General features: G+C 36.6%; 2 protein-coding genes across 17 annotated transcripts in view; both read left to right on the top strand.

The window, feature by feature from the left end:
* Positions 1-19026, top strand: part of FAR1 (fatty acyl-CoA reductase 1) — an 85997-nt gene extending 66971 nt beyond the window's left edge. For 2 of the 5 annotated variants that reach the window (XM_026104452.2, XM_064512969.1), the window contains 7 exons: positions 1004-1048; positions 1157-1284; positions 1779-1846; positions 3387-3558; positions 10442-10571; positions 13442-13569; positions 16080-19026. In XM_026104452.2, coding sequence (XP_025960237.1) covers positions 1004-1048; positions 1157-1284; positions 1779-1846; positions 3387-3558; positions 10442-10571; positions 13442-13569; positions 16080-16242 — 834 coding nt within the window. In that variant the 3' untranslated portion in view covers positions 16243-19026. Of the gene's footprint in view, positions 1-1003; positions 1049-1156; positions 1285-1778; positions 1847-3386; positions 3559-3871; positions 4044-10441; positions 10572-13441; positions 13570-16079 lie in introns of all 5 variants that reach the window. The other 3 variants (XM_064512970.1, XM_064512972.1, XM_064512971.1) reach the window with 3 other exon arrangements.
* A 62-nt stretch (positions 19027-19088) lies between these two features.
* OVCH2 (ovochymase 2) overlaps positions 19089-25723 on the top strand; it is a 47890-nt gene continuing 41255 nt past the window's right edge. For 8 of the 12 annotated variants that reach the window (XM_064512963.1, XM_064512962.1, XM_064512966.1 and 5 more), the window contains exons 1-3: positions 19089-19255; positions 19905-20039; positions 24819-24898. The gene's annotated coding sequence lies outside the window, so the exon portion shown is untranslated. Of the gene's footprint in view, positions 19256-19904; positions 20040-20061; positions 24899-25723 lie in introns of those variants that run through there. The other 4 variants (XM_064512960.1, XM_026104445.2, XM_064512959.1 and 1 more) reach the window with 4 other exon arrangements.

Raw genomic sequence — 25723 nt, 5'->3', positions numbered from 1 at the left:
TTGTGGCTTAGTTGCTTCCAGCAAACGACTCTGGTATAAAAACTGTCAAATACAGTATTATTATGTGGGAAGAGGATAAATTATTTCTAATCATAGAACAATACATCTCTGTCAAAGGGGAGATTAATAAGTTTGTTAAAATGCATATGAAATAATTAGTTATCACCTTTTTAAATTCCTGATCCTGGATATGTTTTTTAATCTGTCTACTTTTCCCTCTTCAAGATGCTTTGGTATGTCAATAGCAGCACATTACTAAGGAGACTGGGGACTGCAGGACATAAAAAGTGTTTTGGCTCTATTTCTTTTAGCCAAGCCCAATAAACTTTGTGGGAGGCAGCATAAGTTTTATATACCACATGCAGTATCGATCTATAGTGTGTATGCTGTATGCTTCCTCCAGTATAGGAAATTGGTGCTGGAATAGTTTTGCCAATTCAAGATTGAATATTTTTCAAATACTTAAAATCCATATAATTGACTATGTATACTTTTTTGAATATATGCAACATATATATACATCAAACTAGTGAATTTGTAATGTCTAAATGTTGGCATTAAAGTTGAGAGAAAATACCTTATGCTTTGGAAAATGCAAGGAAAATCTAATAACTGATAGCAAAACTGCTTATCAGTCTCTTGTGAGTTGCTAGAAGTTAGGAAAGCACTTTTCAATACAAACTTGAATACCTTCAACATAAATGTATTGTACAGAAAACTACTTGCACTATATTTGCTAAGAATAAACAAGCCAGCAACTCACTTTGAGGGATTAGTGAAGTTACAGATAGATCTCTTTTCCAAGTTGTTATACCGCCAGGTTGTTACACTTGTTATACCACTGGATTTTGCAATGGAAGAACTTTATTTAAAGATGTGGAAACTAGAATTCCTCCTGTTGTCTTGCCCCCCATTTATTTCTGGAAACTTGTCAAATTTTCTCTTAAAACTGCTGAATTCAATACTCTGACCAAATTCTTTTCTTTTTTCCTCTTCATGATAGGGATGGATTGATAACTTCAATGGGCCTAGTGGTCTTTTCATTGCTGTAAGTAAATGTTTGGCTATAGTTACAGATTTCCCCCTCCCTTTTGGAAGGCAACAAAGCTTCATATGTTTTACTGGTGGGTCTTCTGTCTCTTTTTTGTTCTTTAAGGCAGGAAAAGGAATTCTTCGAACAATGAGAGCCTCCAACAGCGCAGTAGCAGATCTCGTTCCAGTAGATGTTGTTGTCAATACAACCCTGGCTGCAGCCTGGTATTCTGGAGTTAATAGGTATAGCAGGTGACAATACAGAGTGTTAGTACTTTGAAGTGATGATACTGTATACTTTGATAAACTAGTCTGCTATTTAACTGCTAATCTGTATCCTGCTGTTCCCCCAGGATAAAGGAGTCTAAGGTTCTCACAGCAATTAGTCCCCCAACCTGTAACTTCCTTATGGTAATGGCCAACAGTTGATAGTGAAGAGGAAGACATCGTCTCCTGATACTGTTGTACAAGCTATGCCTGAAAATGCCTTGCTAGCCCTTGTTGCAGTCATATAACTTACAGTTATGTGGGCCAAGTCCCCTCTGAAAGAAATGTGATAGCTAAGGAGGGATAATTTGGAAGGATATAGGAAGTAAAAAACAAAGTGATTATACTGACATTTTTTGCTCTATCTAAATGATTCTGTTGAGGGAAAGACACTTTGGGTATGTTTGTTTTTAAAAGTTTACTTGTTCTTTAACTTGCTCTTTGTTTTTTGTTTTTTTCTTTCCTTTTTTTTCCCCCAGACCAAGAAATGTCATGGTATATAACTGTACAACAGGTGGCACCAACCCTTTCCACTGGGGTGAAGTTGGTATGCCATATTTCTTTTTTATAAGCTTTAATAGAAGAATAAAGTCAAATAATAAAAGCATAGGCTATAATCATTAGATCATATTGCTTTCTATTGTTGAAAGTGGTAGAAGAGCCATACCTCTCAATCTTGCAGTGTATTGTGCCTTTTCATTTTCTTCTACTATTAGTTCTCCCTCCTTGTAGCATTACAACTGTTTAACTTTTTTCATGTTTTTTAAATTCCGTTATCACTTAAAATATGCGAGAACTGATTTTCTGCTTGGTTCTGCCACAACCTAATCTGCCTGCCACATTTGTGGGAAGATCGTAGAGAAAAGCATTGCTCAGAGGAGCAGTAGTGATGTTGGGTGCCAACCTGACTGAATATATTTGGAAAAACAGCCCCAAATTAAATATATTTTGTACAGCTGCATAATTGAGAGGTATGACAATAGTTTTGCACTTGTGTAGCTTCTTGTTGTTTTTAGCTTAAGGTAATTCTTGCTTGGGGTGGCTTTTTTAGTGTTCAGATAGTTACATGAGACATCAACTGTTCATGCAGAGGAAAAAGTATTCTTTAAGAAAGTATGACCGCCTATTTTCAGCTCTTAAATATTTTGACTAAAATGTAGCCCCCATGCCAAAAGCCTTGTAATAGTTTTTATTATAAATCACAGTGCAAGCAGGCTGGCATGGTAAAGCTGTATATTAGCTGTCAGTTTTTTCAGAAATAGACTTGTTAATTGAAAGAAGATTAATCTAACTTTAATTTAAATACTTAAGTCTATTTTATTTCTCTTGACTATTTTCTTCATGCTTTTTATTTACTTTTGCCCATTTTATATGTATCTACATTTATAAACCTTATTTCAGGCAAACTGGGAAAGCTACTGACTTCATTTATATCCCACTTTTAATTGGGATATTTAAATACTTGTATAAGAAACAGCATAAAATTATAAGAGATAATTAGAAAGAGAAAGTAAATTTCCACATAACTATTGAAGAGTCTGATCCTGCATATTTTAGGCCTCAACAGGAGTTTCATGTAAAGCCTAATCCTAATGGGATTTAAAAAAAATACTTAAATATGAATAACTTGTTAAATATGTCTTTTGAAATGCACTTCAGTTGCTCGTCAAGTCCTAAATCTGTTTTTAAGTTATTCTTCATGTGAGAGATTAGAATAGCCTTGTCCATGAAATGTAGTGGAATATTTTGTTTTATATAGCTCTATGTGCTATATAAACTGAAACTGCTATGGGTTTTTGAAGTCAACATCTCCTAAGGTAGGGAAGAGGAACAGAAAGAGAGAAGCTACAGTAAAACATAATACTGAAAATGAAAGCATAAAAGACCTCTTGATATACTAAGAAACAGTTTAACAGTGTTTCAGGTTAAAAGTTGATAACTGTCTTAGTTTCTGTGGATGGTAGAAAAGTTAGGGTGGTTACTTAAATAACATACTGAAGTAAATATTGTACACTGTAATGTACTTTGAAAACCATTAAATTTTACATGGTTATTATCAAAGCTGTTACACAACTTTTCTTTCTCAGAATACCATGTAATTTCTACTTTCAAGAGGAATCCTCTCGAACAGGCCTTCAGACGGCCCAATGTAAATCTAACTTCCAATCACCTTTTATATCATTACTGGATTGCTGTAAGCCATAAGGCGCCAGCATTCCTGTATGATATCTACCTCAGGATTACTGGAAGAAGCCCAAGGTAATGGTGACTAGCTCTGTCTTATCTGTTCCTCTGACTTTTAAACAAAGCTATGCTTACACTATGATGTATATTGACTTTTTTTCCCCTTGAATGCTTTGTGACTAAAATTCAGCCTTTTTTTTCTGAAAATAGGTCCTTGAGTTGAAAGTGACTTTAAACTTTCTAGCAAAAATGAGGATGTTTTGGTTGGATATTTTACTTGTTTGGGGGTTTGAGTAGTCAAGGTAAACAGAATACAAGATCTAACAAATGATGTTCATTACTGAATCATAAATATTCAAAATATGTTGATCCTTATTTTTTCCTACAGAACACCACCTAAATTTGAATTTCAAGACAAATCCATTAGAATGTGCAATAAGGTGCCCTAATATTAGTTTCCATTCCAACCCCCTCTTGTGTCAATGTTGGACTACAGTCAGCCATATATTACCTGCGTTATTGCACGATCTTTTGCTCAGATTGACAGGTCATAAACCATGGTAAGAAGGATAGGGCTAAAAATACTTGCTGATAAGGTGGTGGAGACTTGTGAAGAAGACATGGCATGGGCACTGTCCAGATTTACTAACTATAAGCAATAACAATCCAGTGACTGAGTTTCTAAGATTAATGATTGGCTGAACAGTGTTGACTGAGATGTGCCTCAGATCAGGATCCTAGTCAGTCATTAAACTCTAGGAATTGGTTTGCACTAAGATTGTTGTTGCTATTATAAACTGAAAATGGAAGGGGAAAGGAAATTAAATGTGAATTATTCCTATAGATGATACAACTTCATCAGGTTGTTTTGTATCATCTCGGCATTCCATTCAGTTTATAATATTTACACTAGTATGTGGCTAACCTCTTAAGTGGGGAAATGGCATAACTCTTCCAAGCAGGCTAAACTAAATTATGTAGATGGAATATAAGGTGTCACTTAACTTTTTTCAGATTTGCCAAGTCATATGATCTTAACTCATTGCATATAGAGAGTTTTCAAAAGTATTTGTCTTCAGGCTATATCAAATCTCCACAAGTGTTGACAGTGTATTAACACAAGTGAATCCTCATTCATTGTCCTGTAGTCTAGGTCTGTCATATGAGGGTAAAAAGTTATGTAATGAACTTGGCACTGGATCATTAAGGGGAAGCCTTAGAAATGGTTTGTAGGAGGCCTCTTCTAAACTGCCCTGGGTTCTGTTGTTCCAAGCCTACTCAATAGTGTAATACTCACAGTAACAGCAGTGGTAGGAGGGCATGCCTGTACAGTAATAATCCCACACAAAAAGATAAGCTCCTCAGATTGAAAGAAGGTGCTGAATGTAAATGAGATGCTAGCATTTAGGTTCTCTTGTAATATAGACTGTTATTAGGAAACAATGATATAAATTCCCTGACAAATGTGACAACTTCATCACTTACTTAAATTATACTATAAATGCCAACCTGCTGTCTTTCAAATGATTAGGAAGTAATTGAATACTGTCAGAATCTTTTTAGTCATAGAAGGGAGTCCAATCTTTATAATTATTTGACCAGTAGGAGTACAACTTTGGCCAGTGGGAGTAAAACAAGGCTGTGAGTAACAGTGTTGTTTAGGAAACCTTCATAGTCTTGACATTCCCAGTGGTGTTATGTGAATCTTACTTGCCTTTTCTGAAATTCTTATTTGATGTCCAAAGATGGAATTGAGAACTCTAATCAGTGCTAGTACAATTAGTGACATTCAGTATTATTATCTTATAGCCTGTGAAGTATTACTGATATGAGTACTCCTAATAGTGACTAATTTAATTTAGTCATGGGTGGGTGAGTTTCAAGTTACGAGTGAGTTATGGTGAGTTTATCATGCACAAGATTTCCAGTTTGAAGGAAAGATGGGAAATTCAACTGAAAGAAAAAGTGATTGTTCAGATTGCTAAAGTTGCTCTGATGCCCTTTATTGAGATGTTTGAAGAAAAGCCTTTAAGTTTGATATCCAGCCCATTTACAGAAATACAGCTTTCATTATGTAGTGTTCGTTTCTTTATTTTTTTAAACACTTTTTTTAATAGGATTGCACAATGGGAGCAATGGAAGGAAATTAATATGTAGATACAAGCAAGGCATGCAGTGTTAAATCCTAGTGGGCTTCATGGATTATTTAATAACAGAAAAAAACTTAGGAGCCAGATTTTATTCTTGGTCTTTTTAATAATAATAAAAATCTTCTGGCTCAAAATGCTTTGGCAGTCAGTTTATCTGAGAGGCTGTAGACAGTACTGGTATAAAGGTTTACTGCTGTAGCTATGGTCCTTCAGTCCAGCTGGCCCATGGTTTTAATTACCAGGTGGCACACACCAGAAAACTGCTGAAGCCTTGGAAATATTGCTAGAGATTCTAGCTCATCACAGTATTGTTCTGAGCGGTGGAGGGCTAGCTTAATTTAAAAGATGAATTTTTTCCACCCTCCGCCACAGTTTAGCCAGCAAATTTGAACAGTGTGGTTATAGGGGTAAAATCTGCACGGTTAAACTTAAATACTGTGCTGACTCCTGACTTGATATGGTCAATAGCCTGCCTTCTCTGTGCTCAGTCTGAATACTCTTTTCTAATGTCTTTATTGCACACCATGGAGAAAAATTCTAAGTGGTGACAGTACTGTGTGGGTTTAACTGCACTGTTGTCATACTGTCAGGATATTGTACTGTGTCAGCGAATGAGAAACATCTGACAAGTGGAAGGACTAGGTTTAGGGCTATGACTTCTCAGAACTAAAGGAATATGTTCCTAACGAAAAAATGCTCTTCAAAGGGGTTTTTGAAAATTTATAATTTGAAATACTTCTGCCACATCAAATAGTTCTTATGCGGCTTACTTGTGGAATCAGTTTAAAACAATGGGTTTTAGTGTGATGGACTCTGTTTTCGCGTACAGTGGTACATTCTTGAATTTCTCATAAGAAAATTTTAAAAATTCTTTGTTAATATTAACAGTGTTAAGGAAAGGAAAATAAGAAATATTTGTGCTGGATTACATAGAAAGAACGTGCTATAAGGATTGAATGGCACAATGAGGAATTAGTGTATTTTACTTAATAACAGATTTTTATAATGTTGGGCAATACATAAATAGAGGCGATAATCTGTAGCATCTAGGTTTAAGCATAGTGTTGTCAGTAGCTTGCCATATATACTGGGAAATCTACATACCTGCATAGCAAAGCTTATTAATTACCTACTTAAGGTATAGTTCTGTCTTGTAACTTTGCATAGTGCTTAGTACAACAGAACTATATCTTATTAAAAGCAGTTCAGTGTCTTTGAAGTCTTAAAGCCCTTAAATATTAACTTGGCACATCTTTTTAGTAACTCTGGAAAAACAGAATGAGGCAGTAAGTTAGTAATTTAGGAATTTCTCCAGCAGTTAACTTTGTTACTGCTTCTTAAAAAGCTGAAATGGAGGTGTGGTTGATGTGTGTGAGAAGGTGTGAAGAGATGATTTCATATATATCATTTGAATTAAAATTTCTTAGAATAGAACGTGAAGCACTCCTCACATAGTTACTGTGTTGTAAACCAGTAATGAATGAAGAGTACACTTTTATTGAATAGATTAATACTTGTTTTGGTTTTGGAAACACTTTTCTAAGTTGCATTCACTTACGGGAATCACAGAGTTGCTAGAAGGATAAGGATTCCAACGTCTTACACTTCAACATTTCAGCAAAATGAAAAGGTGTGTCATTTGACAAATCTGAAAGCTTATCTGATATGTTTTAGAAGATTCTTTAAAAATAAAAAATTCTTCTGAACTGTCTCTGTGATGCTTATGTAGAGACTTGCATTTTGGCAACCCGTAGATTCACTGAAGGTATCAGTTTGCGTTTGGCATCAGAACTATTTTTAGCCTGGAGACAATAGCTTGCATGTAAGACTTCAGAATGCAGTCATAGTTGCAATGCAGCCAGGCTGCTTTTTATTGTGTGATGTAGAAACATGCTCACTGAAATTATGGATACTTGATCTGTTTAACTATTGCTTAAAGCTTTTAATTCCCGTGACATACTTCTCGATCTGTTCAAGGGTTTTTGTACTAATGGCAATAAGGACTGGCTAATTGAGGCAAAATTCTACGTAGTATAGGTGAAAGCCTTGCATGTTGTCACAGTGACTTGGTGACTGCAGCAGATACTCAGTTCTTTAAGACAGAAAAAATGAGACCTGCTGATCACCTTATGAAGAAAGTGTGATGCTGCGTTTGATACTATATTAACTGGTTATGTGCGATTCTGATGCGTTTACTACTTACATGAAGTTAATTGCCATCTCTGGAAGAACCTGTGAAGTGTGTATTTCAAAACTTCAGGTTGAGTGATAAAGTTCACTGTTTGTTTGGTTTTGAGTCATCTGTGTATTCCCACTTGCAAGAGGAATATGGTGCCCTGGAAATTATGAAGTCTGCTAAAACTTAGTCTGTTAGAGCTATACCGTGTCCACTAAATGACATTCATTGTTGACATATCTCTTACATCTATGAATATAAGAGGGTGTCACCATACTTTTTTCTTCTTTTGCAAAAGAAAGTTGGAGTGTACTTTCATATTGATTTAGTGCAAGCTAACAAGCTGTCACCAAGGAAGTTGGTCTCTCTTCCTCCATCCCTTATCTACGTGTTCTTGTCACTTCCCTGTTGTCAGATGTAGTAATTGAGAGAATGTGGAGTCATTTGATTCTTTTGGTTGATACAGCAAGAAACTAACCTTGCAATGAAGAAGAAAAAAATTCTGCTGATCAACTGAATCAACTGATTATGTGGCCAGTCACTAAATCCAGTGTGAGATGAAGAGAGAGAATCTACAACTGAGTTAGGGTGGAAGGACTGTCTTTAGCAGCTTGCTGTTTGATCAGCTTAACTATGCTCTGAAACCCCTTCCATAAGCAGAGGCAGCAAGATTCCCAGCAGAGGTTTAGCTTAAATTGGCACTTTTTTTTTCTTTTTTTTAACAGAAAAAGAGGAACCAAAAGCAATGCCAGTGGCTAGTGGCAAGCTGTAAATCTACACTTACCTACTGAGATTTTGTTTGCACTCTTTAGCATTTCATAGGGGTGCAAGTTTTCTTAGACTGTAGTAGTCAGAGTAGTCTAACTGGAACCCAACTGCTTCCAGCTTAGCTCGAGAACACACCAAACTGGGGAAGCACACTAGCACAAGTCAAATAATCTAAATAATCTTAGGATTGCCAGTGGACAGACCTCCACAGAAGAGTCTAAACTTCTAGCCACTGTTAGTTTGGTTTAGTTTGTTTAGTTTGGCACTGTCTTTATCCAGGACAGTTCTGTGAGATTTTTTTGACTTTCCTGACCGGTGAGACTTCTGCTTTTCAGGTTCTGAGTTCTGTTCAAACAGTCGTCTTAAAAAATAATAATTTATAACTCAGACACTTGCTGAGGGTGGGGGTAATCCCTCCTTTTTTTTTTCTTTCTTTTGGATGTTTAGTTCAGTCCTTCAATGTTCTTAGTTACTTTTGAATCAGAGGAACCCTGATCAACTCAACTCCCACCACAGCCACCTTGCCTAACTGGAGAAACTATAAACAGATGTTTGAAAGCATCCAGGAATGTCTGCTAAAGAAATTAGATGGTGGTCTAAAATTTGAATACAACTCTCAGTTAATCTGTAAATAAGTACACATGGAGATGGAGAGTTTGTGCTTTTCCACTTCAAATATACTCTGCTTTTTCAACGATCTCTGCACGTCGTAGAGGCAATTTTGATATTCCCTTAGATACTGAGATTGCCAGCCATTAATAATAGTAGGGGATGCTCATGCAATGCAAAATACTTTCTTTGGAAGAGTTTCTGGGACTATGTGCTATATCCCTCCTACAAGTATGAATGCACCAAGGCAGCTTTCAGAGAAAAATCGGTGTGGTTTTTTTTGTTTGTTTTTTAATTGCTACTACGTTTCTTGAACAAACCTTACTTTCAGAAAGCCATTTCCTATTAGTGCTGGGTTGTTCTGCTTTGTTTTTCTCCCCTTCCCTCTCTGCTTAAAATAATCAGTGTATCTTGCTATAAGGATCGAATGGGAAGCAATTCTGTGAGAAAGAAAAATCCCTTCAGCCTCAAAAGCAGGAATTTAATAGCGTTAGGTTATGGGGTACTAATTAGTACTTGCACAATTTGAGCGACCTTCTTTAGCGCTGTAACACTTCAGAATTTTCTTGTTGGAAAGTGGAGAATTTTGCAACAAAGAAACAGGATAGTGCACGTTCTTGGATCCACCTTCAGATAGTCTGGTCAGAGGGAAACTTGCTCAATTTGATCCTTATAGCATAATTTCTCTGTACTTCAAGTGATGTTTTTGCAGAGTTTCCTCCTCTGCATCATAAAGGATGATGGAAAGTATTTCTGCATATTTTGAAGTAGCTCACAAGTGATCAGCTAACTATTAGAACATGCCATGGTGTAGCTGTCCCCTTAAATATTTCCTACCCTTTGCTGCAGAAGCAGTAGGGTTAAGGGTGAAGAGTAAATGAAAGGCATTCTATGTTACTGTCCGAAAATAAAAAGAAAAGCTGATAAAATGTTGTTTTCTGATGTTCACTCTTTTTAGAGAAGAAACTTACTATTGCACTGGGAAGTAGGAATAAAAAAAAAATCAGGTTGTTCAGTAAGTTCACATTCCATTTGGAATTTGGATATCCAAAATCCAATAACATCTTACTCGAGTAATATGCAGAAATATCCTATTCATCTAATTTTTCATGTTTTGGGTACAGAGTAATTTGGGATGCGTTAACTTAAGGTGGAGGGTCGGAGGGTAATGAAACTTATGATCTGATTGTCTGTTTTCCTTGTTTGAATTAATCTTTACTGCTGTAACCTATACATACTGTTCCTTGGACTGTAGGATGATGAAAACAATAACACGTCTTCATAAGGCCATGATGTTACTAGAGTACTTTACAAGCAATTCTTGGATCTGGAATACTGAAAATATGACTATGCTAATGAATCAACTAAACCCTGAAGACAAAAAGGCAAGTAGCTGTGCGATGTGAGTGTGGAAACTCAAAGTGGAAAAATAAGCTTATTGGTTTAAGACTTGCAATGAAATGAACTGGAAATGCTACTTGTAATACAGAACTAAGCCGAGCACTAACTCGGTTCTGGAGACCTGCCACATCCTTTCAGTTGTGCCAATGTGTCTGTATGGGGCCACGTTATAAACTGGATTAGTGATGTTACTTGAGTTTTAAGAAGAGTCCTTTCCATATAGGCACTAAACCAGTAAGAGAAGAAATGAGTGGCTAGAGGAATGATGCGGAAAGGCATCTCCTTGAAGGAGATATGTTATAAAAGATGGCTCTCTTAGGGTGGCCTGATCATGTGATAGAAGGTGTTGTTTCATATTTCAAACAAGTGATCGAGCTGCTGCACTTTTGCCTACATTTTGAGTAAAATAAGGCTTTACTTCTTGACTGCTATTTTATTGGGCAGGAGCAATGGGTTTCGAGTGGCTTTTTTGCCTTTTTCTAGTCCAGTAGCAACTTTTATATATCCTTTTCATGCTCTGGCAAGATAGCATGTGTATTTAAGAAATGCAAGCATAAATTCTCTCACTTTTTCTTTCTGAAGTATGTTCTCATTGTGTGACTAAAACAGCCCCATGCAGGAAGGAGAGTGTACCAGAAGCTGGATGACAGAGGACGCCTGTAGGCTGTTGAGGGAGAACAAAGGCTTTAGTTGAATGCAACATCTGAATAAGAGTGAATAAAAGAGCTCATAAGAAAAACTCTTGAAATTTTTTTCTAGATTTTGATGTTTAGTGTCCCTAAAACAGAGATTCTGTGCTCTGAGAACAGTTAGAACTATGCCCTGGCATTAACTGTGCTCTAGTAGTTTGTGGGAGCGTGCTATCAGAGAGCTGCTTGAACTGCAGTTGATTTTTTACTTGGCCTGTTCTGAGAAGTTCTGCTGTATGTCAACTTGTTCAAATATCATGCTATGAAATACAGCGTTGAGCATAATTATGCAGCAAGTGACCCACCTCTGCTTGCTGGTTTAGATTTTGCTGCTCTTTTAATGTGTTAAAGGAACTCAATGCAGTGAGTGTCACAAGGCACACAGTGGGAACATGCAACCTAGGAAAGGTTTGTGGGGGAGTAGAGTGGGAACTTTTAGGAACAGCAAGCTGTCATATTAACTTGCAGTTCTATAGAACTGTTCCTATAAGGCAGACTCTTAAGTCTGTCCAAAATCTCATCTCTTCTCTGCTGTAGTGATGCCATGGTGATATCGCTGGTGTTGGCAGGATCTAGTGCAATGCTGTAGCCCAGATAATAGAATCATTTTCACCTACCTTTTCTCTGATGCCTAGAATAATTAATCTTGCATTATGGACAGTGTAGTTACTGTTGGCGGGTGTATCTAGATAGTAACAAAGGTAATCTTACATGGAAGAGACTAATATAGACTGGAGATAAAATTTTTCAGTTGCCATGAAAGGTGAATGGAGTGTGTTTCTAAATTTCCTATTCAGATGTTTCAGTGAATTTTACAATCTAGTTAAGTTGAAGAAAAGTAACCCAACTTCCAAATAAACTGTCTCAAAGTAGGAAACATGGTCAAATTTCTGCAAGTAAAACTGCACTGTAGCCTTCTATCAACCAGAATAGCTTGTGTTGATTCCTGTGTGGAGTGTTGGTTTTGGGCTTTTCCTGAAATACTCCACTCAAGTTGGGGGGAAAAAGTTAAACAGAACTTTGGACTGTCAGTATTTTCAAATAGCTTATACTACTAAAATTTCAAAAAGAAGTGCATAGAGTAATCAAGGACTAGTTGAAATAACTGTTGAAACTTTATTTTTTCATAACATCTCATTATAGCAAGAATGTAAAAGTGAAGTTTGAGAGCTTCTGATTAACTTAATATTAGAAAAATCTGGTTAGCATGTATGCATGTATTATATCATGACTAGAAATACGCAGTAGGCTTTAACTTATGAGGAATGCCAAACTGCTAAGACACGTTGTGATGGATTGTCTTCAGAAGTTTTGGGTTTTCATATGGGAATGAATACAGGATGAATGGGATTCATATTTTATAGCACACCTGCCATGCTGTTAAGCAGCTTATTTGGAAGCATGGGCATGAGGATTTAGTGTATATATAACTTTATAAAGCTGAATACAGTTTCACTGCACAAAACTGCTTACTTGTCTCTTGTTCCTAGTATAATTTTGCTTATTCTTTTTTTCTGAAAGAATATTTATACAGTTAAAAACCCACTAGGAAAATCTTGGTCTCTCATTGGAACTTCTATGACTGTTGCAGAGTCTTTTGAGATGAGGAAATCGGGACACCACTGGAAAACTTGAATTGTGAATTTACCCTAGCAATTTCCTCTCCTGATGAGTATTTTCATAGGGCTCTTATTTAAATATAATTGTACAACTATAAGCACAGTTTAATACTGTGCATTTATCAAACAGTGAACTTGGCACAGAACAGTGTGTTTATTCAGTAGCATATTAGAATTATTTTATTACTTAGAAGAAAACATCATAATGCAAAATAGCTTTTAATATCTAGAGTGGAATTCCTTACAGACAGATGAAATGGAAAAGCAGTGCACTCAGAAGCTGAGGGAAGAATATTACTGATGAGAAAAGGCATGAACTGGTTGAAGTTTGCAAGAGCATATAAGAAGCTGTTGGTTGAGTCAGAAATGGGCTCTAAATCTGGATCATTCTTATGCTTAAGGACAAGATAATTTTCTTGCATCAAAAAAAAAAAATGGAAGTATCTGGTATAAAAGTGTTTACCATTTCACCATTACCTTTATATTATCAAATGCAACATAAGTGAATTTTTGGGCAACTAACAGTGAAAGCTTTATTTTATGCAGACATTTAATTTTGATGTTCGACAACTGCATTGGGCAGAATACATGGAAAATTACTGTATGGGAACAAAGAAATATGTGCTGAATGAAGAAATGTCTGGCCTCCCTGCAGCTAGGAAACACTTGAATAAGTAAGTTTACGTTTTTATTTTTTTCCGTAATAACTCTTTGTGTTTTCCTGTCCTTGCCAGATTCACTACATTGCCATTTTATGGTGTAATTGTTCTTTATAGCACCTGCTTAGATCCACTAGAGTTCTTCTTTTCCAGTCCAGTTGTCTGGAGCATTTTCTGAAGCAATTGAATATCACCTTTCCTCTTCTGTTTGTTGCTTCTCTTAAGTTGTTTGCAGTTTCAGTATTATTCCAGTATTACGGTTATAGCTCTGATCACTAGCGTATACTGAAGTAGAGGTCCCTGATTTTACCCGAGTGTCTCTTGGAAAGCAAAAAGCTACACAATGAAACAAAGAGTGGCTCCTTCATTTAAGGAGGTTTAATAGAAAAAGTACAGTTGTTTGTTCTGGAAATGTGGTCTGTTGAAACAGGCATGTTTCCACCTCAAAGCAGGAAACTTTGATGCTGGTGCCTCTGAGGTGATGTCTCTTAGCTTTTTTTATTTGTAGCTTAAATTCCCCAATTTGAGTGTATCTTTACTGTCCAGAATGTTAGTGGTACAGTTCTCCTGATTTTGTTCTTGGGCCATTCACAGACAGTTGGTAATGTAAGGTTTTTTTTGATTAAAATGACTCATCTCATTCTGCAGTATTGCTGCTTGTCTCCAAGCCCGATAACCTAGACTTTCTCCTAGTGTTATCACTCATGTTGTTCTCTTGAAGAATTTGTGCAGTTGCGGAGTAGGTTGGTGTGGGATGATCTGTGTTTAGTACATTGGCCAAACTTGACAGTGTTAACCTGTGATAGCATATTGAGACAACTGTAAGCACTGCACATGGCGTAGCACCAAAACAATCTGGATCTATGAGCAAGACAATGGGTTTCAGTTCAGGTCTATGTTAAGCCTGAATGCCACTAATACCTTATGACACACAGACACTCTGCTGATAAAGTAGGATGTGAACAATCGGGTTTGCATAGATGCAATTTGCAGAATGCTTATTATGGGAATGCATGCTTCTTGGGGTTTTAGAGAAGGGGTTGTAGCTTGAAGTAATGATTCCTTCTGAATCTTGATGAGGACTTGACTGACATAATTAACTGTGGAAGAGCATGGTAGAAATATTGAGAAAAAAGTAAGGGGTCCATAGGACTAAGTCAAAATTCTTGCATGTCTGTTGTGACTGCTTTTTTTTGAATTCCCTTCTGTGGCTCAAAGGGGACTGCCTCTTATCAAACAAAAGATGAATGAATTTTACAAACTGAAATATACTTCTAAAAGGAAAAAGTAATTTTTGATAATAGTGGAGACAGTTGAATATCTGTTCTAATTTTGGATTTAGATGCTGTTCAGAAATGCACTGCAGTTATCATGCAGTTGCCACTTTGTCTCTGTACAAAGGATCATACCAAAAATAACATGAGAAATAGTTTGTATTGGAATGGCATCTGTTCATCCTGACTCTCAGTTTATATGGGGATTATGTTGCAAGAGGGTTAGAGTCTAACATATCTTTACTCTGAGGTATTGAGTCAGTCTGTTTTGTAACCATTTAGCACTTAACTGTAGCTAATCAGAGTTTGAGGAATCTATTTTTTTGAATATTAAACAGATATGGCAACTTAGGGGAATTGGCTTTTCTAAGAAACTATTGAGCAGAATCTTTTATCAAATAGGTAACTGGACTTTTACTTTTGTAATACGGAGACTTAGTCTGTTTTTTACATGAATAAGCTGTGCAGTGGAAAGTCTGGCTATGACAACATCCAGCATGCCTGTAGAACAAAACAAGGGCGGCAAGTATTTCTGTAAATAGAGCTCCCTGTAAAATAGAAATCGTTACGATCTACTAAACCAAAGAAGTTGCTCTGTTTTCTTAGAAGGCTGAGCAGTCTGCCTGTTGGTTTCTGTTGCTTGTCTCAGGGCTTCTATCATTACCTGTGAGAAAATTGCTAAAAGTCACCATGTGCCTAAAAGGGCACTTAGTTTCTCTTAATTCTTAAATATAACTGGAGGTTCCCTGAAAAGGGATGAATTTAAAATTGCAGTGGAGACCTGGGTTCTACGGCTGGGAAATCCTATGAATTTTTTGTCAGCTGCAGTCAGAGCTGTTTCTATATATATGTGAAGCTTAAACATATGCTTGCTAGGACAAGGGAAGTTTATAGTGTTGCCTATTAGCCTATTTTTGGGTGATGGCTGCCTGCTATAGGTAGGTTACAGTGTGTAAGCTTGACATTAGGAGGTCAAGCAACTATAAAGCAGAAGTGCAGTTAAATAAGTGGTTAGCTACAGGTCTGACTGTGTTCCTTAACTCTCTTGTGTTCCTCTTTCAGGAGTGAACTGTGGGCTTAGCCTTCTCTGCTTAGTTACACATTTAATATCACTCATAATATATCTAGAGATGAATAGATGAAAAATCAAAAAAAAAATTCTACACTAGAAGTTAATTTTCTAGAGTATTCTTTTTTCCTGTAGGTTTTGATACAATCTCAATGTTTTGTTTTGTTTTCCCCCCCACCCAGGTTAAGGAACATACGCTATGGCTTCAATACAGTTCTTGTGATCCTGATCTGGCGTATCTTTATTGCAAGATCACAAATGGCAAGAAACATCTGGTACTTTGTGGTTAGTCTGTGTTACAAGTTCCTCTCCTACTTCAGAGCCTCCAGTACTATGAGATATTGAAGAAGAGAATTTAGCATTAGGACATCTATGCATATGGTGGTCTAACTGCACAAAGCCTGTAACACGTAGTCATCTCATAAAAGCATAATTTCATCTTAAATCGGAGTGCAAAATATACAGTATGGTATATGTAATGTTAATTGTGTATTTCCATGAAAACAGAAAATATAATGGTCAGGTGCCAGGTTGAATTGGCATTGGACAAACATTTAAAACAACTTCTTGACCTGGGGAAAACATTTTTAGACCACTGACCAGCATAACTGTGCAATTTGGAATGCGTTTGATTGAAATCTGCCTTAACCTAAGTTGTGTGGTTTTTTTGGTTTTTTGGGTTTTTTTTTTAGTTTTTACTCCACATTGAGCAAGATAAATATTGACTTACTAGTTGCTAGCTGTTGTAGACGTATTTATTTGAAATTCTTCTAAATTGTGAAGGGTTTTATCAAGTTGCAAACCTGTATAAATGATGGTGCATCTCCTGGGAAAAAATCGCAGGACTCTTCTGTAATCTGTTTTTACTTTTTGCTGCTTTCTCCCTTCCTCTCAAAGTAAGGATGTTAAGGGTGACTACTTTGCTATTAAAAAAAAAAAAAATCCTTCCTTAATTACTGAAAGGCCTTTTGTCTGATCTCGTCTTCAGAACGCACTCACTGATTCAGATCTGTGCTTGGAATTAGCTTCGTACAACTTGGGTTTGTGTCAGCATGAACAATTTGCTTTTCTGAAAGCAGAGTCGATCCAATCATTGAATAGATAGAAGGAAATGTAACCCTGAAGAAAGATACGAGTCACTGACCATCCTCTTTCTTTAATGATTTTATTGGAAACACAGAACCAGCACTTGAGTGTTACATTTACCTTTTAAAGTCAAGTGTATTTGAAAGGAGTTTCATATGCTTAATTGCTATTTACAATACTGATGATTGTAGTTGGACAGACTGTAGGCTATTAAGAGATAAACCTGTCTTTAAGTTTTGAGCAAAGTTAGCAAATTCTTTGTAAATTAGGATTTTTCTTTAAATCTCTCCAAGCTATGAAGTTTGCATGGAAAATGCCAATGCATTGGGGCAGGGAGGAAGAAGTGTGCTTGTAACACCCTCATTTCACTGGACAAGCAGAGGGAGATGCACCTTGCTTCTAAATTGAAGTATGTTAATTCTCCATCTATTAAATCTGAAGAAATTTGTTTTCCATGTGTCTGTTTTGGTAGGGAAAATATTTATTAAAATAGCAGATGCAAGAAAAGATAGAATCCCTGTTTAAAGCAGCACACGAAGTTCCCTTTAAATTTTGGTGGCATAGACTTCTAGTTGAAAACATTGTAACGTTCCTCTTACTTATGCACTGACCAGCACCCTTGCCCAGTGTTTGCTCATTAAATATCAGTTTATACTTTACATGAATAACATGTTCTTAAATCTGCTTGAAAAGGCAAATAATAACTTAATTACACAAGAACTATGCTATGCTTGCCCTTGGTAGTTTTTTGTCCTGTTTGGATTAAGTGTGTAAAGAACTTATTTTGCTATTCTTGTGAAGACCTTACTTTAAAGAGAACACCTTTCATGCAGGCATATATCTCATTCTGAAAAGATAATGGCTTCCTTGTTGAAGCTAAATGTTCTGTAGTAACTAGTTAGACTGTAATTCCCTCTTTTTTTTGTTTTTGTTTTTGTTTTTTTTTTTGTTTACCTATGTATATACAAAGTTAGTGATTAAAAGCCTAAATGGTCTAGGACCACATTTTGTGTGAGAGACCTGACTGTGGCTGAAAATAAATTATGGCTTCTGTGATGGAAGATGTTAGACTTTAACAAATACATTTAGGTGTATTACATAGTAGTTGCCTCCTCAAGCATCCTCTTACTCAACCCAAAATTATGCTTCAGTATTCCTACACTGTAGACTTTTTTTTTTTCCAGAGGTGCCTACAATCCAATGACACCCCCCTTCCCGTGCTGGCATGTGACTGAAGTTGGCAAAAAAAACAAATACATGAACATTGTGAAATTTATTTCTGTGAAACAATTCACTTACAAATTTTGGTTATTTATAATCATTATATATGATACTTTCTATGTTGATTTCTTAATACTGAGGACTACAGAGCCAATGAATTGATTATTTCTGGTCCAGAACACTGGTTTAGGAATTTATTTTATTGAATAATTGAAGTAAAGCATTATTTTTAGCATAAGAATATCTAACCTCTACTCTTTCAACATTGCCATTTTAGAAACCTAACTTTTCTCCCCTTTGGAGACCACAGTTATCTGTGCACTATTGGTATCTTGCACAAACTCATCAGTCATCCTATTTAATTGACAACAGATTCAATATCACACTTTAGTTTTGTCACTTCCTGTGGTCAGTCTGTAAAATTCTATATGAAACTACCTTTTTTCCATATCAAGACCCTATTCTGTTGCAGTCTTTCATACCAGTGTTTGCACATAACAGATTTTGATCAAAAAATATACAGGAACTATATTTTGATACAGTCAGCTAGATTGACTGAATTGACTAGCAAGTTACAGGAGGTACTCTGACTGGTTAAATAGGAAGACGGGCAGTTTGAAACCATGTGTTCACTTAAGAGTTATATTGGTATTTAAATTTGGGACCAGGAAAAGTTGCATTTTCCTGTAATGTTTTTTTCTGCTGTAGGAACAGATGTTCTGAAACAAAAATGCTAAATCTGTGAGCTTTTATAAGACATAAACAGAAATATTGGGTGCCTTTGTTTGTAAACCAAAAATAAACAAATCCCTTTAAAATGTTGTTACAGTGTTTAGTGTATCTTTGCATGTGCGTTTTTTTAATTAGTTTGTGAAAAATAACTAACTGGATAGTGTTATTTCCATTCTAATATACACGAACATGTTTTTCTTTCCTTATCTGAGACTTAGAGAATCAAGTTAATACAACTGCTACTGCATTAAAAAAAAAAAAAAAAAGGAGGAAACGCAATCTAAAACTTCATTGGGTGATATCAGAACAACATGGTGAGGTACGCTTGATCACAGTGATTTTTTTTTTTTTGAACTTCAACTAGTTTTCTCCTCACCGTCATTGCTTTTTTGTTTGTAATACCAATTTCTATCTTACCTTAATAGATGGATGCTTTCTCACCTAATTTTAAAAGGGAGATAAGCTTTATATATAAATCTGTACACAGAAATACAAGCAGTAAAAATAAATTTTCCCCAGATAGACTTGTAGTGCACTGTAGTTTTGCAGCAGCTATTGGATTAACATTTCAAGGAACTGCAAATACATGCAGATATTCTAGTATCTATATTTTGGGGTGAGGCAGGAGAAAGTAACATTTAAGTCAGTGCATAATCTAAATGGCTTTTTTTAAACCTCAATGTTGTGGAATCCTCAGAATTTCATGGCTTATTTTCCTTCCCCCTTTATCATATCCTTTTTGAGAACACAGTTCTAGAGATCATGCATGATCTGTAAGGTGTGGTTTAGGAACTACAAGGTTAAAGCATAACTTTTTTTTTCCCTTGTCTTTTCAAGAATTAAACTACCAAACATAGGTGGATTTTGAGTTTCTTAGTTGATTTGAAATTGGTACAAAGGGACAAAACAAGGAATTTAATATAACTTATGCTTCCTGCACTGCTAAACATTTTACCCTTTTTTCATAGCACAGTATTGCTAATAGATCAAAAAACAATAAGCAGGCTGATACTATCTTTTGTATACTTCGCAAACTGCTGAGCAGGCAGACTTGAAAATGGAAAGGAAGCTAAGCCACCGGAGAAGGGCTACTGTGGAGAAATGTAAGTGAATTGCTTTAAAATGTATTCTTACTGTTTGTCATTCTTTCTGTGCTGAAGTATGTGACACTTTGTTTTAGCAGCATTCACTGAATTTTGAGTAAATCCCTAGAAACTGTAAGGATAACTCCAGTGGTGCTAATATTGATTGTATGCTCTTATTTTTAGCCTGTACTGTAGGATAGGATGCCGTTAAGGGAAGTCTGAGAAGACTGACAGGTCTCACTTTTATTGCTTTGGATTTCTAGTTTTTCTTGATGTTTCAGTTCTTTTAGGGCATTCTTCAGAGCTTCAGACAACTTTGTCCTCCTTTCTGGCTGCAGGTCTGACTGCAGGTAAAAGCTTGCTTAACTGAACTGTGAGCTGCTTCTCTGCTATCTCGAACTAAATTTAACCCTGCTTTCACTTTCAGTATATTTATAAACACTTTCCTCCTCAATATTGTCTTGCTACTTCAGTATAGATTTGGCATTCACTTTGACTTTCTCTACTCTGCTATGGCTCACTGATAGATAATGAGTAATTATGCAATGGTCTTTTCAGGAATATGGAAAGCATGAAAAAATGACAGCTTTGAGCAGCTTTTACTCATACTGTGAGCAGCAGGAGAAACTGTCTGACTGGTGAAAGCAAGTTCCAGCACATAAGTGCACTGAACAAAACTCCAGTGCTTAGAGCTGTGGGCTCTGAGTGGGCTGTGTGTGTGTGGGGGGGTGTTCCTCTTAATTCGGTTATATCTGTTAACTTCTAGTGTAGTGGTTGTTGCCAGAAGCTTTTAATTTCCTGCTAATTTAATTGCTGTTCCTTTCAGAATGACAATTCAGTAGTCACTACCACTTCTCAAAAACAAGTATCTTGATATGTATAAGCTGGGCTTCTTTTGCTGCTTATAGGGACCTAAAATTAAAGCATACACTTTTATTTTTGAGTCATAATCAACTTTCTTTGAGGTGAAAAAATTAGAACCATCACTTGTTTATTACCCTTGCATCAGGTAGCATGAGCTTTCCCTCCATCCTCTGTCTGTGCTTTCTGTGCTGTAAAAACAGCAGTACAGCCTACCTCCAGGAGGGTCATAAATCAATTGTGGAACTTGTTTTAATCAACAAACACCTTTGTCTTACCATCGGCCCTTCAGTGCAAGTCACTTAATACATCAAATTAATAGTGGCTAAACATTATGTCTTAATCCGGATTCGATCTGGCACTATATAGAAATTCAGTTCTTATAAAACTGCATACTTCATTGTTGATGAAATTGTTTCAGAACTGGATGTCTATGGACACAAATAACTACACTGACTATTGTAGTCACCTAACTTGGATGAAATTCAAGTATCTAAAATTAGGAGACTTGGTTTCCTGAACTATAGGTGTTTTCTCGGTATGATTCAGAATCATAAGGCCAATGCTTAAAAAAAGCAGGGAATACTTCTCAAGAGCAGTCACATGGCAAGAGGAGAAAGACCTGTGGGCATGAAAAGAAATGGTTTAATTGTAGGAGTAGACTTAATGTTGTCAGTGCTCTTTCTTATTTTGATAGGTAAGTGGAACTGCTTATTGTGTTATGAGGTTCTTGCTCTGCATCTGCATTGTATAAAGAGCTCATCTGACAAAATGGGTAAACTGGACAACGGAAGTTAATTTAATTCAGAATCCAAGTGAGCAAGTCAGTCTTCTAATGTTTCTTACTTAATGTTCTGTCCTAGGACAGTGTTCACTCAAGCTTAAAGATGATTCAGATTCAGATTGGAGAGGGACAGCAGCTAAAGAGATGCTCGGTTTGGAATATTTCTGAAAGCATATAAAAGTCTGTAGAGTCTGCTGCCAGCTTCGCCTGGTCTTTCCCTGCTTTTCTGTGAAAATGAGAGGGTTTCCTTGCAATTTACAAGGTAGAAATCTTCTTGCAAGTAGTTTATTTACTGTGACATTAAGGGCAACAGCTGGTCCTGCAAAAACACATGTTAATCACTCCCTTACAAGATCTGTTTGAACAGATTTTTTGAAATTTGTATTTCAGGGGGCTAATTCTGCACAAGTTTCTGTAGGCCAGAAGAAGAGGATTTGATAGCTATTTATTGCAAGTGCTTAGCAGGAGCAATGTGACAGTTCCCTGATCTGCTTGCTGTGCCGCACAGCAGGTTCCTTGATTCAAGTTCCTTCACGATGACTCTTTATTCAGTGTGCTTAATTTTTAAATTGTACCTAAGATGGAAGCTAAGTGTAATTCTCCAGTTGTGTGAAATTGTTCTTACCTTCTGAAAAATACTGTAATTTCTTGTTTGCTTGTATCTTTCAAATCTATTTTACCTTACCTGTTTCCTGTATGTTATGCAAATGTAGGTCAAGGATCTGCTCTTCTGTTGCGTAAAGCACACTATGTATTTTCAGAATCTTGTGTCTACAGACTAGGCACAAGATTCAAGTCTGCTGCAAGGCAGAGCAGCACAATCATGCTGAAGCTGATGAGCTTTTGCTTAGTAATTGTGAATTGACAACAGATGCTATTCTTACTGCTAACATGGCCTTTTCAAGTCTGCAAGTAAAACAGTTCTCTTCCACATCCAATAGTGGAGGACCCATAAACTGATTTCCATCTGCATTCTGTTTGCTGACAGGGCATTTGTCTGTAATCGACTACTAAGCACTAGATAGTGTAGGACTCATAATGATTATCTTTCTTCTCCGTATCATGTTGCAAGAGTAACAGTCCAGTTGGCTTCCTCCACATTCAGTCCTCAGCTTAATGTGCCCTTGCTGAAAGGGCATTTATTGGCAGAAAGGTCAGAGCTCTGGAGTTAACTCTGCTCTACCAAAAAAAAATGTTTTATGGTAGTTTAGTTTGCACTGAGCAAATGGGCTCTTAAAAGCTGTTTGGCTCCTTTGTTTTCTTCCCCCACCTAGATCCTACCTACCGTTGGTTCTTCTGTTCTTATCATCCCCTCAACTGACTGTTCAACTCCACTTGGAGCACTAGGCCTCTTGAGATGAAAAGATTGTACACTTTCAGTTGTAAACACTTTATTAATGCTACATATTGAATGTAACAGGGAAGCAGCCACTTTGTTTTTTTAAGAAAGAGTATTAAATTACAGTTCTTGGGGAACAAATGAAAGGCTTTATTTCCTCTGTGACAAAAAATACCAGTCTAAATTACACATTTGTAGTGAGCAGAGCAAATCCCACTACTTTTCAATCCATGTTTGTGGTTTTAAGCTACAACTAATCTTTCCTTGTCACTGACACCTGTGGTTTTCCTCTGTTAAATATTCGATTTGGAAAGAAAAACATGTGAGGTGACTTCCGCTCTTTGACTCTAAAACTAAGTCTATTCATTTTTAGTAGGAGTGTACTGCATTCAGCCTTCTAAGTCAGCTTCTGGATAAAGTAGCTATTTCCCTGCTGGCTGCTGCATTCCATGTGGTTTCTGCATTCCAAAGCAAATGTTAGGTGCTTAGCAACCTGTGCCTGTACATGAGTTCAGAGAGCAGGAAATGTGACTTGAAATTATACAGAGTATTAGGCTGCAGAAGATATTTTAGGGGTTTTTATAGCAGTAGTATTCTGTGAATATGAAGAATTTTTTTAAGTGATCTCACTTTTAATTTGTTTCCACTGTTAGACTGTAGAGAATGGAAAAAGTATTGATGTGATTTAAACCACTAATAGGAAATACTAACTAGCTATCTCTAGTGAGTTTTTTTTAACCGTACTTGGGAGAAAGGAAGTACTGAAAAACCCAGAGCTGCAGAATATAGAAGCAGTTGGTGCTTTTCTCTTTGAAGGCTGTGGCAATACCTATCAGATAACCTTGCTTCTAATTAGAACTGTACAGTAACGTTTGTCAAGAAGAAATACTAAGAACAGAAAACAAGTGTTAAAATCAGTCACTTGTACTTGGCACTTCTTTAAATTTTTGTTTTAGAATTAAATGCAATCTTGTCATCTTAATCATTCTGTTGAAAAGATCAAAAACTCCTGGGTTTTGTGCTTCTTGTCTTGTTGAAATGTCAGAAATTATTACTCTGGGTGCCAGCAGTGATCAGTGTAGCTGGCATAGAAGCTGAATGGAGAATCTGAGAACAGATGCTCCCTTCACTCATGGTGCCTTCACAGGTGCTTGGCATGCAGGTTTAGTAATTAACCTTTTTACATGAGGCATCTCTTAGGACAAGCTGGATAGGCAGTGACATGCTGATAGGTTATCTGAAAGAACCATCTCTTCATGCATTTTTAAAAAAACAAACCCCAGAAATACTCTGCTAAGTTGAATGTCGGTCAACTGCATACTTAAAAGTAATATCCTTCCTAAATACTGTTTTAGCACCATCTCAAAATGTTTTTTTCCAGTTTTTGTCCAAAAACTATTACAGCATGTCAAGTGAAGGAGATAACTTGTGTCATGTGATGAATGATGATATTTAAAGCATGAAACATCCTTGTAAGTCGTCTTGCTCTTAATTCTTCTTCCTACCTATGAAACATTGTATCACTCCTATTTTAAGTAAGATCATATGCTTAGAAACCCAGGTGGGAAAGTTTAAGACCTGGTAGTTAGTACATGATGTTGCAACAAAATACAGGGGCTGCACATTTGAGCTACTTGGGGCCCTGACAGAGTAGGAAAACAGTAAGCCCACTTGGACAATGCTGGCAGAATGGGCTGCCACCACACTAAACTGAGAGCATTTGCTGTTAGTCTTCCTGCCCAATTTGCTTCCAGTCTCTTTCATACAACATTTGGAGTTGATTGCTGCTTTACCTTTTCTCTCACTCTTGTAGAGGCTTTTGCTCGATCTCTTCAGCAGCCATTTCATACGATTTCTGGAGGAAGTTTGTGTGGAGAGGAATGCAGATTTCAGGTAAGGGAGAAACAGATTACAACGGCTTCCATAAGGAGAAAACAGAAAAGGCTCAGAGGCTCCTCTCTGAATAGCAGCTTGTTTGAACTGACCCACGGTGAACTTCCTTGCTGCTCTGCCTGTTCATCTTTTCAGCATCATCTGTGTGCCCCTCTATGCTGCCTTGTAAACACTCGCTTCCGGTGTCTGCTTGCTTCCTCTGCTTCAGTGCATTTAATTAAAGCATTTGTCCTCAACCTCAGGCCTTAGTTCTTTTGGTCTCAGGCAACAATTTTTCTTTTTTCTATTTGAGTCAGCTGGCCTTTAACTGCATTTTGCAGTTTCGGGGTTTTGTAGGACTTCTCAAATGTGCTACTAAATACACTGCAAATAACTTCCTTTGTGTAGTGCTTTGTCTTCTCAATTCCAAGACATCCTTAGCCTGGATAGTTTTGGTGCCTAGTGAAAGTTCCTAGAGTTCATCAGGGAATACCGGTGTGGCTTCCTGTGCAGATGGTCAGCCCTCTTACTTGTAAAATCTATATGCAAAGTGGCAACATAAAATAGTGATTTTTTTTTTTTTTAATAATGTGAAATGTGTGAAGTGATGGGAGAAACTACTGTGGGTTGTTTTGTTTTTGTTTTGTTTGTTTTTACTTTAAGCTATCTGTAAAATGCTGTCTCTTAACTCCTGGAATTTATGGACTTCTCAAATTATCTGCAGTACATATGGCTTCTGTTGTCCAGCCTTCTATTTATGTTCCCTGGAAATTGTCTTTGTTTGACAGAATTCTATTTAGAGGGGGTATGATCATAGCATATTTAAGCCTTTGTGTTTCTCTAAAG

Source organism: Dromaius novaehollandiae, chromosome 5, assembly GCF_036370855.1.
Source record: "Dromaius novaehollandiae isolate bDroNov1 chromosome 5, bDroNov1.hap1, whole genome shotgun sequence".
Lineage (NCBI taxonomy): Eukaryota > Metazoa > Chordata > Aves > Casuariiformes > Dromaiidae > Dromaius > Dromaius novaehollandiae.
Note: the sequence above shows the minus strand (reverse complement) of the source record. Positions and strands in the feature narration are given on the sequence as shown.